The sequence below is a fragment of the Sturnira hondurensis genome, unplaced genomic scaffold, assembly GCF_014824575.4.
Source record: "Sturnira hondurensis isolate 20B ecotype Veracruz unplaced genomic scaffold, ASM1482457v3 Scaffold0022707, whole genome shotgun sequence".
NCBI classification, from domain to species: Eukaryota; Metazoa; Chordata; class Mammalia; order Chiroptera; family Phyllostomidae; genus Sturnira; species Sturnira hondurensis.
The window spans coordinates 1,555,702-1,569,561 of NW_028095338.1; the positions used below are offsets into that span (position 1 = coordinate 1,555,702).

At 40.7% G+C, this 13,860-nt stretch overlaps 1 protein-coding gene across 2 annotated transcripts in view; it reads right to left on the bottom strand.

Annotated features, from left to right (window-relative positions):
- Positions 1-13,860, bottom strand: part of PPP3CA (protein phosphatase 3 catalytic subunit alpha) — a 306,638-nt gene that overhangs the window by 48,297 nt on the left and 244,481 nt on the right. For both annotated transcript variants that reach the window (XM_037036241.1, XM_037036242.1), the window contains exons 7-8: positions 9,537-9,614; positions 6,522-6,616 (exon numbers count right to left, since the gene is read on the bottom strand). In XM_037036241.1, the coding sequence (XP_036892136.1) occupies positions 6,522-6,616; positions 9,537-9,614 (173 nt within the window). The remainder of the gene's footprint in view (positions 1-6,521; positions 6,617-9,536; positions 9,615-13,860) is intronic.

Genomic DNA, 13,860 nt, shown 5'->3' on the forward strand with positions numbered 1-13,860 from the left:
CCATTTAGATTTTCCTCTAAAATCCAAAACACACCTCATCTAATAAACGTACCAAATTACTTAATTTTACTGTCAGTACCTTTTCCTGGAACTGAGTTATCCCCCCTGCGACGTGTTTTCTCTACGTCTGCTGTGTGTCCACTCACCCACCCACTCACCAACCCAACCACAACTCGGAACTACAGCAAACTGGAGCCACGTAGGAACCTGCTACAATTTACTTTAGATTTTCTTGAAGCACAGGCATATCGTAAGGAAAAAAAAGGATTTAACTACTTACATCAAGGTAGTGTGTTTTACTACTTAAAACACACTTCCCAGGACGGTCATTACAGTCTTCAGCCAAACCATAGTTTAAAGCAGAGTGCGCCTTTGCCATTGTATTTCTCGATGCTGAAAGGTTTCACTCTACCATCGCTGAAGTGATACATCCTCAGTTAAACTTCTTTTTGTCCTTAAACACTAATTTCTACCCTCATTTCATACCACTCTTTTCTTTGGAGTATTTCCAAAATATACTTAAAATAATTATTGGTGGAATTATTTGCTTGATGTCTATCCCATACCACATTGTAAATCCCAGACAGGGCAAAGGCTGTGTCTGTCGTGTTTATTTCACGCCCCCCAGTGCCTAACATGGTACTGGGCAGACAGTGAGTTCTCAATACTGGTGGGTCCCACTGGTGAATGAATGAGGTTAAACGTCACTTTTCCAGGTGACAAATTATTAAGACAGAGAAGGTGGAAAAGAAGGAGAAGGGAGAAGAAATGTTTCATTATTCAATTTTTTGTTTGGCCTATTTTGGTAATTATGAAATAGCTTTTCCCTCAGGGCTACATGTTCACAGGATAAAAACAATTTAAATGTGCAAATTGCTCTGTCAATGTTTAACTCCAGTTTGGAAAGGGTGTCTTCCTGGTATGGCAGTAATTTCAAGTGAGATAAAGCTCTGTGAATCAGTGCTGATAGAGTACTTTGGGGCGCTGTCTTGCTATCAATTTCCAGAAAGAAAATGCTTCCATCAATGCCTGTACTGGCTACCATGTATAAAGCATGCTATTTGGATTTACCATGTGTATCAAAACGCCCCTGCTTCAAATGAGTTATAACATGATTAGGAATTTATAGGAATATTAACTATAGGAAACACTAATAGAAAACATAAATGATAAGCCCAAGGGCAATGACTGGTACTGCAGGCACTCAGGGAAGGACTATCAAGAGTCTCTGTGGCGGCACGGACTGGATGGGTCTGTCCGTTTAGATGGGGCGGGGTGGGGGAATGAGACGAGTGCTCCAGATGGAAAAAGTGTGTGGGCCAAGGCGTGGAAAAGAGAAAGTCAAAAGCTATTCAGGGCTGTGAACAGAACAATCTGGCTGAAGCAAACTAGCCAGAGAGAAGCAGAGAGACAGGCCATAACGGTAGCTCAGCCCAGAGTGAAATTATAACTCAGAAGCTGAGCAGGAGGAATATTCCACTCAGAGCGTCTCTGACACTCCACAACGACACGTGGCATAAGATTGTCACTGTGGCTGTAGGCCTCAGGCTGTTTAAAACCGTGTACTTATCTTGTTATCTCAGTAACAGGGGAAACACAAAAGATGGAAGAGGGATAGAGTTACAAAACTGACCAGAGCCAGCCTGAACCAAGATGGTGCTGAATCGGACCTCCAGGAGCCCCTGAGCTCCACTACACCCTGACTGCTACTGCACTTCAATGACAATCCATGAGCATGCTAACTGACTCACCCTTGGGTGCCTTGGCACATCTAAGTGGACCACATAAAGGCAGGAAGGAGGTGGGACCCCAATTCCGGGAAGATACCAGCTCATTCTCCCCAAAGTAATGCATATACTTTGCCCTCATTATATTGCTCCCATAACAGTCCCTCTAGACTTCTCTAGAATGAGAGTTGATCTGTGACTTTGACTCCCACGCCTCCATCCTCTGGTCATCGAATACAGCCTGTACTACTGAACTCTCTTTGACTCAGTGACACCGAATAAAGAAAGAACCCTTAGAAGGCCAGAGGGTCCTTCCCGGGGAGCAGGTCCCCACAGCAGGGGCCTGAATGACCTAAACTGGTAACAACAGCAATATAAAATACTCAATGATGGTATTTTAATACTAAACAGCATTATTTTCAAAGCAGTTTCATCTATTATTGGCAATTTCTCTTCTCATTTCAGAGATGTCCCTGTATGCCAATAAAATTAGGTGAGTCAGTTGTTTGATGGTTGAGCTGTGGTTCAAATCTATGTCCTCTGTCCTGGCACCTTGCAGGAGTAAGTGGCAGAGTGAGGAGTCTGGAATGGGGAGATGGGTGAGAAGCAGATGTGTGGGAAGGATGGGAACTGTGTGAAGTAGTGTGGGACACACCCATGGATGGGACACTTACCATCAAAATTTTCTGGAAGCTGGCTTTAAATTGTAGGCAAGTATGAGCAAAAAATCAAAGCTATTGGACATTTAAACATGAAGCTGATCATACAATTATTGGTTTTAAGATGGCAGAGTGCACTCATTACTCACATTCCTTCATTTTGCTAGAGCGCTATTAGTTAACTTGCAGAAACTTTAAAAATCAAATCATGCCCTGGCTGGTGTAGCTCAGTGGACTGAGCACAGGCCTGCAAACCAAAGTGTTGTGGGTTCTATTCCCTGTTGGGGCACATGCCTGGGTTGTGGGCCAGGTCCCCAGTAGGGGTGGTGCGCGAGAGGCAGCCGCACACTGATGTTTCAATCCCCCTCTTTCTGCCTCCCTTCCTCTCTCTCTAAAAATAAACAAATAAAATCTTTAGAAAAACAGGGAAAAAAATCAAATCATACTGTAACTATTAGGTTATAATTCCAGAGGTCTGTATGATTTATCTAAATCTAAGAATCAAATGACTCACAGACTTCTCACTGCTCTCTTTCCATTAACTGTGTTTTGAAGGTGCTTGCAACCCAGTTTCGTTGCCCTGAACTTCAAAACCCCTGTTAATGTTTATTTTATTCTAATACCGTAATCCTCATTCCCACAGTGATTAACTGGCCCCACTCTCACATACTGTACAGTGTTAGCACAGCAGCCTCCAAGTGTTTCCGGAACTTCACACAAAAGCCTTTTGAAATTATGCTCAACCTGGAGAATATATCTTTCTTCTTCTTATCAGTTTATTTTTTCCCCTGAGGAGAATTTTTTTTCTTTTATGAAAAGGTTCCCCAAATGAAATGCTTCTGTCCACTTTCTGAAAGATTGTGATCTACCCTGAAGGCAAGAGAGACAGTGCCAGACCTGCGGAACTGAAGAGCTGGCAACGCACTAGGGGCTACCCCTTTATTCAGTTCTTACCTTGTTCAATGAGAACCATACAGGCACCGCACACCTTATGTGGTACATAGCTATTGGTCTCAAGCAAAACTACAATACCTAGCATGATGATGAAAGGAAAGGATCTAAGTCTGTTCTTATGGAGTAAATTCCCAATTTTCTTCTACTTTTTTTAACTGACTTTTTAGTTGTTAAAAAACCTGTTAAGTACAGTATATGCTACTTAGTTATTGATCTCCCTCAAGAAAATTACTTGTTTGGGCATTTCTTTCACTAGGTTTAATAGGAAAAAACGTTTCTTTAGTAACATAAAACAATAAAAACCTTAGTGGTCACATTTTATGTACTTTTGGTAAATAACAGGATCATGGCGGGACATGACAGGCAAGGGGACCTCCTGAGTCTTGCTCTCGCTGGGAACACCAAGAGGGGACTCTCTGGTCCAAGACAAGGAATCCTCACCCTATCAAAGGGAATGACTGGTTTTACACAAAAGGCTTCAAGATTGAGAATGTGGGGAAAAAGTGATTGCTGCTTAAAAAATAACTAGACTTGGCTTTATACTTTTCCTCTTTCTAAACAGATGTTCATTTTTTTGTTAATGTCTTCAGGGAAAAGAGGAGGAACTGAAACTGAGGGTCCTTACGACCTTGATTAGATTTAGCTTCATAGTGCAACTCTAGAAACGCCATCTCTCTCTGTATACATGTCCCTCCAAGACCTAGCCTTTCCCCAGGGTAGTCAACAACCTCTGCGGACAGTAGCTGGGACCTGCCTGGTGGTCACAAGGCCTGGATTTTGGGCAGGCTAAAGATAAAGTCTTGACCTCAGTCAAATTTTCAGCTCCCAAGCCCCTAGGTGGAGCACTCCGCCGGCCACTTTCCCATGAGACTGGACCCCAGGGAAGACCTCAGAGCTGCCATCAAGCCCTGAAGAAACGATTTATTACCCTTTCCTCGCCTCCAACCAACAAGCTTGCAGCATGACTCTGAACCCCCCAAATCACAGAGCATTGTGATTGTGTCCTCTGCCATCTGTAACCCACACACCAACAAGGGGTCAGGTCTGTAGAGCATTAGTTTTCTGTTCTCTGGATGGTGCCATTCATCAATAAAACAGCCCATCTTTCTTCACTGCGATTCTCAGTGTCTAGTGTTTGGCTCTGTTAATGTGGGGTGGACAAACTCATTCTGTTAATATGCAGATCATTTTTTACCTTAAAAAGGTCCTTTCTGACAATTCTAGAGAATCACCCCTTGTCAAACGTACTTAGCGCTTGACTCTCTTACTTTATACTTAATCTAATAGTGCCTTATATATATTTTTTAAAGATTTTATTTATTTATTTATCTTTAGAGGGGAAGGAGAGAGGGGGAGAAACATCAATGTATGGTTGCCTTTCGAGCACCCCCTGCTGGGAATTGGCCTGTAGGGAACTGGCCTGCAGCCCAGACATGTGCCCTGACTGGGAATTGATCCGCGATCCTCTGGTTCGCAGGCCTATGCTCAATCCACTAAGCTACGCCAGCCAGGGCCCTTATATTTTTATTCAATCACCCAAATGTCTTACTTTGTCACCTGGCTTATAAGCCCTTGGCATGCTGAGAAGATGTTCTCTTTTACTTTGCACACTTCTTGCCACAGAATACTATGGTAGGATCTCTGTTTTAGGAACTTGGCAACTAGAAAAGCGGGGCGGCCCCCGTCCCTCGCCTCCAGCATGGTTGTGACAGAAACTGCATGTCACTGATAACCACGGCTGTGGAAGAGATCCCTTGGCTGCAGCACGCTCTGTCCAGCAGGTGTTAGTTACTCTCTGGGCTACGTGGGAGGAGGGTGAGAGTCAAGCTCCCTGTGCAGAGGCGTCTGGGGTGAGGCAAGGACCAGGAAGGTATGTGGCAGCACTGTAATGACATGCACTTTGCCCTTTTTGGAGCAGGATCCCTGACAGGCCCCAAAGGTAGGGGGGTCAGGGTCCAGCCCTGAGCAGGAGGAGGTGGGAAGTGCTAAGCAGGAAATCAAGGCACAGGCAAAAAGGGAGGCCTATCTCCCACAGGGAATGGGGAGTACAAGAAAAAAATGAAGACAACTACCTATGCATGAGAGCTGAGGCCACAGAAGAGGTGCTTAGTTATCACAGTGTCCAACGGCCCCCTCAGGCATCTGGACTCCAGCTGGTGACAGGAAGCACCTGTCACAACTCACTCAGCCACAGGAATGGCTCCTTCTAGAATGGTTCAGAAATGAGGCTGCCTTTTCCTGCTATCTCACCTCACAAACATTTAATTGCTTTTTCTCTTTCTCTCTTCATTTTTCTCAATCTCAGAGAACCACACTCAGACAAGTCACCTAAGTACTGTCCAGAGCAATGGCAGCTAGAGTTAATGGCTTTTCACATTTTATCACCCTTTCTGCCATACCTATTACACTTCTCATCATTTCTGAATGAAGAGATTACCTTGATGAAAGGTTATATATCCCTTGCCCCTTTCTTTCTTTCTTTTAGTCAGTAAATAATACCCTCTTGTTTCCTGGTCTCTTTCACACACACAAGCGTGACGTTTCAGAGAGGGCGTGCAGAATGCCAAACCAGAAGACCTGGGTTGGAGCCCAGTTCATCACTGCTGACCCGAGTGACCCTGGGCAAGACCATCAACTGGAAACTCATTTTGCATAATAAAGGGAGTGTGTGTTGGGGAGCTAGTGATACCTACTTTGAAGTTTTATATAATTTTAAAAAATGAATAATTACTTTCTTAGCATAGGATCTGATTTATGGTAGGTTCTCAATATACAATGTGAATCTGAATTTCAAGCCAAAGATTATTTATGCTTATTTTTCTTGATTCTTTACATGCACAATCACACTATTCTTATTTAAATCCACACCCTTCTGAAGGAACATGATTTTGGATTACTCCTAATTACAATTTCTTTTAAAGCTTCTAATTTACCGGAGCAGTAGCTTTCCACCTCGCTATACCTTAGAAATGCCTGGAGAAGAGGTAAAACAGAACTAAACCTGGGCCTCACCTCTGAGCAACTGAAGCTTCACCTCTGGACATAAAAATTTTGCATCAAACAATAAATGAAAAAGTAAGGGAAAAATGGTTAAAATATTAACTAATGCCAAACTAAAATAAGAACACTTAAAATTATGACTCTAAGGACAGAGGTCCGAAGGAGATTTACAACAACTCACCCTTGTTATTGTACACATCTAAGTAATTGGGTGCGGAGAAAATCGTAATTAGAGAAGGGAAGCCTGTCGTTTGGCTTTTCCTGTACATGCGATACCTAAAAACAGGAAGTACAAGTTCAAACAAGGCTCACGGGAAAAACGGTGATATTGAATTACAAATTCAGAAATACAAAATTAAAATTCAGTCTTATCATCCCGAGAGAATTTGATCACATAACATTAAACAAAATTTTCTCTGTAAAGCCTGCTACACAATGACATCAATTCACTTCAGAGATGCCAATAAAAACATGGAATCATATGTAAAATGTCCAAACAGGTTTTTCCTAAGTCTAGACAGAGGTTGTTTTTTGTCTTCTACCCACCAAGCTTTTTCACAAGCTTGCCAGTGTTTTTGATGTAAAAAGCTAAATAAGCAAAGCAATTTATAAATCTTTCCCACTAATAAGCAAGCTGATTATTTATCTACAGTATGTTGTTACAGTTATATTTCCCCTTTTTGCCTAGACTAAGTAATGTGCTTTTCAAATAAAGTTTGGTTAAATCTATGGATTGTATGAATTGAAACTGTTTCTACTTTAGAGTTTATTCATTATCAATCTCTTGTGGTATCTGCAGACCAAAGATTATTGTTTCAGCAGGGTGATATTTAACTAATCAGTAAAGAAATAGAACATCTGCAAGATCTTTGGAAACAGACCAAAAATTCAGCTTCTTTTTCTTCTACTAAGACAAAAATAAAACCCCAGTCCTCAAATAACCGAAGATCCAGGAGACCGGCTTTTGCCACCAAGGTTAAAGTGTATTTCCTATGTTGTAGATTTCAGGAATATCAGTTTAGAAACATTCCTCTATAACACACCACAAAATTTCATCATTCCTGGTATGCTGTGTCAGTTATTTCTGGCACGCTGAATTTAACAAGGTTCTAGATGTGCCTAAAATATAGTACCTTAAAAAAGGTAATTAGCTACCTTAAAATTTATAATTTTACAAATATTTTGGATACTATTTTTCCCAGAAGAAAATATCCCCTTAAAAATCTTTTGAAATGATCTTGTGGACCTTGGGAAGATTAATTTGATGTGAACACTGAGAAAAATTTCTCTCCTGAGACAGATTCCCCATGGTCAATGAAGGGCCCAAATTTGGGGAATAACAAGATCCTACTGGTCGTTTGCTGACAGGGACTCCTCACAGGTACTCGGAAGATTGTCTCAGACGGGACTCTCAGCTTCCCGCGCTGCGCCTTGCTTGTTTATGACATCTGTGTGAGCAACTGCAAGGAAAGCCTGATTTTCTTTCCCAAGGACTGAGACCTTCCCTAGCCGATCTGAACTGCACAATTTTGCTACCTCATTTACATAAAACAGACCTAATTGAGAACCTGGGTAGGTACTTTTGCTATGAAAGAAGGCCGCCCCATTTTCTCAGTGGAACACAATTTAGGTTGCTACCTGAATCTGTGTCTCCAGGGCTGTAGCCCCTTTTGCTTGAATAAACGCTTATTACTCTTTATTTCAGTCTAAAATTACTTTTGGTGTGGGAGGAGGCACTGGGTGGAGGTAGAAGAGGGTGTAAGAGGGATAAATGGTGATGAAAAAATGCCATAAAGATGAACTATTAAAAATAAAATAAAACTACTTTTGGTTTACATTTTAGAAATATTTGTTCTGCTTATGGGACTGAGTTTTTCTGGGGGAAAACCGAAATGTGAAAGATAAAAACATTCTTAACCCTAGTACCTTGACTTCATAAACCATGGCTAGCTATACCTACTTGACAACAAATAAAAACAAAGCAAATGGATGACATAATTTCAACTGTCCCCAGTGAATCAATCAACTGCTCATTTTAAAGAGCTGGTAAGTGCATTTTTATCGATGCACTTAACATGTTTTCAAATAAGCAGATGATTTCAGGTTCACAGAGAGATTAAGATAAATCTGCCTCAAATTCACAGCTGGGACAGTCAGCCAAAGAGGCCCGGGGACACCACTGCGGGAGAAGTGGAAACAACTGGCGGAGAGTCTGAGTGGCTGGGCATGGTACCAACAGGCTACTCCTAACACTGGCAACGACAGCAGTGGGCACATAATATCGCATCGGTTTATGCCTGAGGCAGAATCACCCCAATAAACTCAATTAAAAAAAGAAGAAAAAGAAAATAGCTGATTTTGAAAGGAACATAGGATCTCCCTGATTCACGATCATCGCAGACGTGGGCTGACTCTAGAAGGCAGGTATCTGCAGTCCCATTTTAGCGCACAGGTTATCAAATAACTGTTCCTCCATTTCGGAAAGTTCAGAACACGATGGGGCAAGTTTAAGCATTTGAAGGAAAACAGTGTTTTCAGTGGAGCCTGCCTGGAAGGATAATGGACTTCCAGTCTTCAAGTCAATCGTACCTATTTCTCCATAACACAGTTTTAATGCACCATCAAAGTGAATATCTAGTATTTCTTAGTTGTCTACACCCTTAAAATTGGTCTACATTTTAAAATTTATCATATATTACAAAACCATGTTGGGGATTTATTAGTTAGAACATAAGATTTTCCCCACCATTTAAATGTCTTTGTTTTGGTCCATTAAACCTCTACTAAGATCAGGAATGATATTCTTTAAACAAAAGTACAATATGTAATATCTGTTAAATATTTATGTGTAATTCTCATCCATATGCCAATCATGACTAGTAATTTACACACTCCTGGGACAGTGATATGAGCACCAATTGAGGAAATAGGAGGAAATGCCCTCACAGTGTTTAAGAAAGCCAGCTGAAGATTTTACCTGTTCATGCTAAAAAAGGGAAGAACTCAAAAGAACAAGTAACATCTTTGGTCACTTGTTTCCCCAGAACCCTGACTACCTCTGTCATCAGAAGACAATTTTAAGGTTGAATTCCTTCAGGCAAAGAGCCTAGCAAAGGGAACCTCCGCAGCCTAAGCAGTGAGGGAGCTGTGACAAAGAGACAATGCATGGTTTTCATAAACCCACAAAACTGCTCACCCTGCATCCTGGGCTTCATGGGCTCGGAGTATGGATAACAAGTTATTGTGCTGTAAGAACTCACAAACGGCGGGGTAGCTGCCAGAGACAAAAAGAAGAGAAGCATCTGTTATGAAATCATCAAAGGAGGCAAATTTACCTGTTACACCCAGACTTGTGTGATTCGACCCAGCATAATCACACATCCATCATTCATGAAGCAAGCCTCTTGGCTCTCTAAGGACAGGTGTTCCCCTGTGGCAGAAAGAAGCACCTACAGTTGTATTTTTTACATAATCAGAAAGGGCTAGAGCTGTATGAATTGGAAAAGATCGCAGGCTCTTATATAACAACACTAGAAAAGTGTCCATTTGTAGAGAAAAATCGATATTATCAAGCCCACCTTTAAACACAAAGTGAACAAAACCACAAATATAACATGAGGATGGAATTTAAAATGTAAGCCTCAATTTTCTCAAGTACAGCACTATTTTTTCAAGTATATTTTATTGACTATGCAATTATACTTGTCCATTTTTTCTCCCCTTTATTCACCCTCTGCCCTGCACCCCTCCTCCCGCCAGCATTCCCTGCCCCCCTTAGTTCATGTCCATGGGTCATACATATAACATTTTTGGCTTCACCATTTCCTACACTATTCTTAACCTCCCCATCTATTTTGTACCTACCATTTATGCTTCTTATTCCCTGTACCTTTCTCCCCATTCTCCCCTCTCCCCCTCCCCACTGACAACCCCACATGCAATCTCTATTTCTGTGACTCTGTTCCTGTTCTAGTTGTTTGCTTATTTTTTTTCAGATTTGGTTGTTGATAGTTCTGAGTTTGTTGTCATTTTACTGTTCATAGTTTTGATCATCTTCTTTTTCTTAGATAAGTCCCTTTAACACTTCATATAATAGGGGCTTGGGGATGATGAACTTTAACTTGACCTTATCTGGGAAGCCCTTTATCTGCCCTTCAATTCTAAATAATAGTTTTGCTGGGGAGCAATCTTGGATGGAGGTCCTTGCCTTTCATGACTTGGAATACTTCTTTCCAGCCCCTTCTCGCCTGTAATGTTGTGGGTTTTTTTTGAAAAATCAGCTGATGGTCTTATGGGAACTCCTCTGTAGATAACTGTCTCCTTTTTTCTTGCTGCTTTTAGGATTCCCCCCTTATCTTTAATCTTGGGAAATGTAATTATGATGTGCCTTGGTTTGTACTTCCTTGGGTCCAACTTCTTTGGGACTCTCTGAGTTTCCTGGATTTCCTGGAAGTCTTTTTCCTTTGGCTGATTGGAGTTCTCCTTCATTATTTTTTGAAAATAGTTTCCAATTTCTTGCTCTTCCTCTTCCCCTTCTGGTACCCTTATGATTCGAATGTTGGGATATTTATAGATGTCCTGGAGGTTCCTAAGCCTCTCCTCAAATTTTTTTTTTGAGTTCTCCCTTCTTCATTATGTTCTGGTTGAATGTTTATTTCTCCCTTCTGGTCCACACTGTTGATTTGAGCCCTGGTTTCCTTGACATCACTGTTGGTTTCCTACACATTTTCCTTTATTTTGCTTTTCATAACCTTCATGTTTTCCTCTATTTTGTGACCATATTCAACCAATTGTGTGAGTATCCTGATTACCAGTGTTTTGAACTCTGCATTTGATAGGTTGATTATCTCTTCACTGATTAATTAATTATACTTCTTCCCGAGATTTGATCTGTTCTTTCATTTGGACCATATTTGCTTGTCTTGGCACATCTGTTATGTGTAAGGGGTGGAGCCTTAGGTATTCACCAGGGTGAGGCAACCCCGTTGGTACATTGTGGCTCTGTATGTGGGGGAGGGGTCTGAGAGGGAACAATGCTGCTTGCTCAGCTCTCCACAGCTTTCAGTCACTTCCCCCACTTCTCACAAGCAACTTGGGCTCTTGTGGTGCTGATTCCCAGGTGGGTGGGTTTGTGTATGTTCTAGGACCCTGTAGGTCTCTCCAGTGAACATTCCTGTGAGACTGGGAGTTTCTCCTGCTGTCACAACCCCACAGCTTTTTCCACTCAGAGGTTTTGAGGCCTCTTTTCCCCACATTGGTACCCTGGGTTGCGTGGTCTGTCTTGCTCCCCAGTTGTTCCTCCTAAATTATCTGCATGCAAATGTGGGACTGCTCACTCTGCTGGCCACACCTTGCCTACTCTGGTTCTCCAGCTGCTGCCTTGCTGTGAGTCCTCTCCACCTTGGCTGCCCCTCCTACCCGTCTGGATGAACATTTCTTCTTTAATTCCTTGGCTGTGGGACTTCCACACAGTTCAATTTTCTGGCAGCTCTGGTTGTGTTTTGTTTTTAAATTCATTGTTGTCCTTCTTTTGGTTATGCGAGGAGGCAAAGTGTATCTACCTACACCTCCACCTTGGCCCTCAAGTACGGCACTATAAGTGTTAGGATACTTGTGCAGGCCTGAGTGCTATACAGAGAGGACTAGGTTAGGAAGTGGGAGAGAGTAAGTCTTCTAAGAAATCAAGTTATCAACTTACACAAGGTTATGTTAACTGACTGTATTATTCAAAATCTAAATAGAAGTACGGAATTCACAGGGTTTTAAAATGTATACCTTACATATGATCAACAGAACTTTATCTTTAATCTTTACCTCGAACCTTGACTTAATAAAAATTTAATTAAGATTATATCTGTTAGGAAAGTCTTCAAACTAAAGATGAGAGCTTCAGTTAAAGTAAAATTCAAATTACAAACTAAACTTGGAAAACCCTCTGCAATCACTTTGTGCTCTAAGAATTTTTAATAAGCTAAATATATGCTATAAAATGATTAAATTTTAGATATTTCAACTCAAGCGACAGCAAATCCATGCTTGTTTTAATACTAACAAACTGCAGATATCCACAACCCTGAACTACATATACTACAGAAGCCAATTCAGCAATTATAAAAATAGCTCTTTGGGAAAATATTTAACATATGTCACTCAAATAATTTATTACAAAAGAGAAGTTAGAAGTAGTTTCTATGCTACAGATTTTGAGAGAATTAGCTGAGCAACAGAAAGAAAATACCATTTAGATGGAATACCCCTGCAGAAATATTGGTTATAAAAAGGTTCAGTTCTCCAGCAAAAGTGGGATCTGAAGCAAAAAATGGTCTTCTGCATGTGTGCACAGACGACAATGGTTGTTTGCCTAGGTTTGCTACTTTTTGCCAATGGGAAAATGGTTTCATGCTCTTTATTGTATTTTATTTTATTTTTTCCTTTTGGAAGAACTTGTGCTTGTCTTATGAAAACACAATTTTAATATATTTTCTTCATTCTACATTTGATACTTTTATGCATTTAAGTTTTCTTCCATGGAAATATATAGCAAATTTCTAAAGAAAATCTGAAGAAAATAAAGTTAATTTAGCAGTATTCTGCTATGTTAATACTATTAAGCGAGAAACACTTGCATTCTTTCTTGGAGAAAAACATTTTGAAGAAAATCTTTAGAAATTTAAAAGCATGTGCAAGCAAATACTCAAACTTTCTAAGAATTACAAATAGTTTTCAAAATAAATGACAGGAGATACTTGACTACCAATTAGATTCCTATTATTGATAAGCTACCCATCTAGGATACTTTAAAATTTTTAATAATAGGGGGAAAGGCTTTACAATATTTTTATGTTTTTCTTTAATGGAAATGATGAAAACCAAAAGTATTCAAGCTGAACAGCATTTTAAAAAGATACATGTAGAATGGTAGAAAAAGCAGAGTTCACAACACCTCACCACCACAGACAGCGATGTAAATCATTTATTCACTGATAATTTATCATAGGCTCACTGGTGAATCTGTTCCATTTGTTAGAAGATTGTATTATGCACTGGGATGGGTGGTATAATAAGTGTAAGGTGTGGTTTCTGTACTGATGGTATTTATAATCTAGATAGAAAAGTAAAACATTTTTTAAATTAAAAAACCTACTTAAGAATAAAATACACTTAAGATAAAATAGTTTTGAGAAATAATAAAGCAAAAAAAAAAGCACATGGGTCTGAGGAAATCTTTTTGAAAAATACCTATCTCATGGCAGATTTTTTTCCTCTCGTCTCTGCACTAATAAGGTGAAACTTGCATGTTCTGTGCCCACCAGGGAGAAGGGGCCTCTCTTCCGCCAGACTGATCAGCCCAAGTCTGAGCCCATGGCCTTCTGGGCAGAGGGCTGGCTGGATCGGAGCCCCGCACACATCCCCCTCCATGGGCACCCTTGTCGGGTGCAATCTGCCTGTATGCAGTGACCCTGCAATAATTTTATTTAACCCAGTGACCTAACCACCTCTTATACCAGATCAGCTGCAAG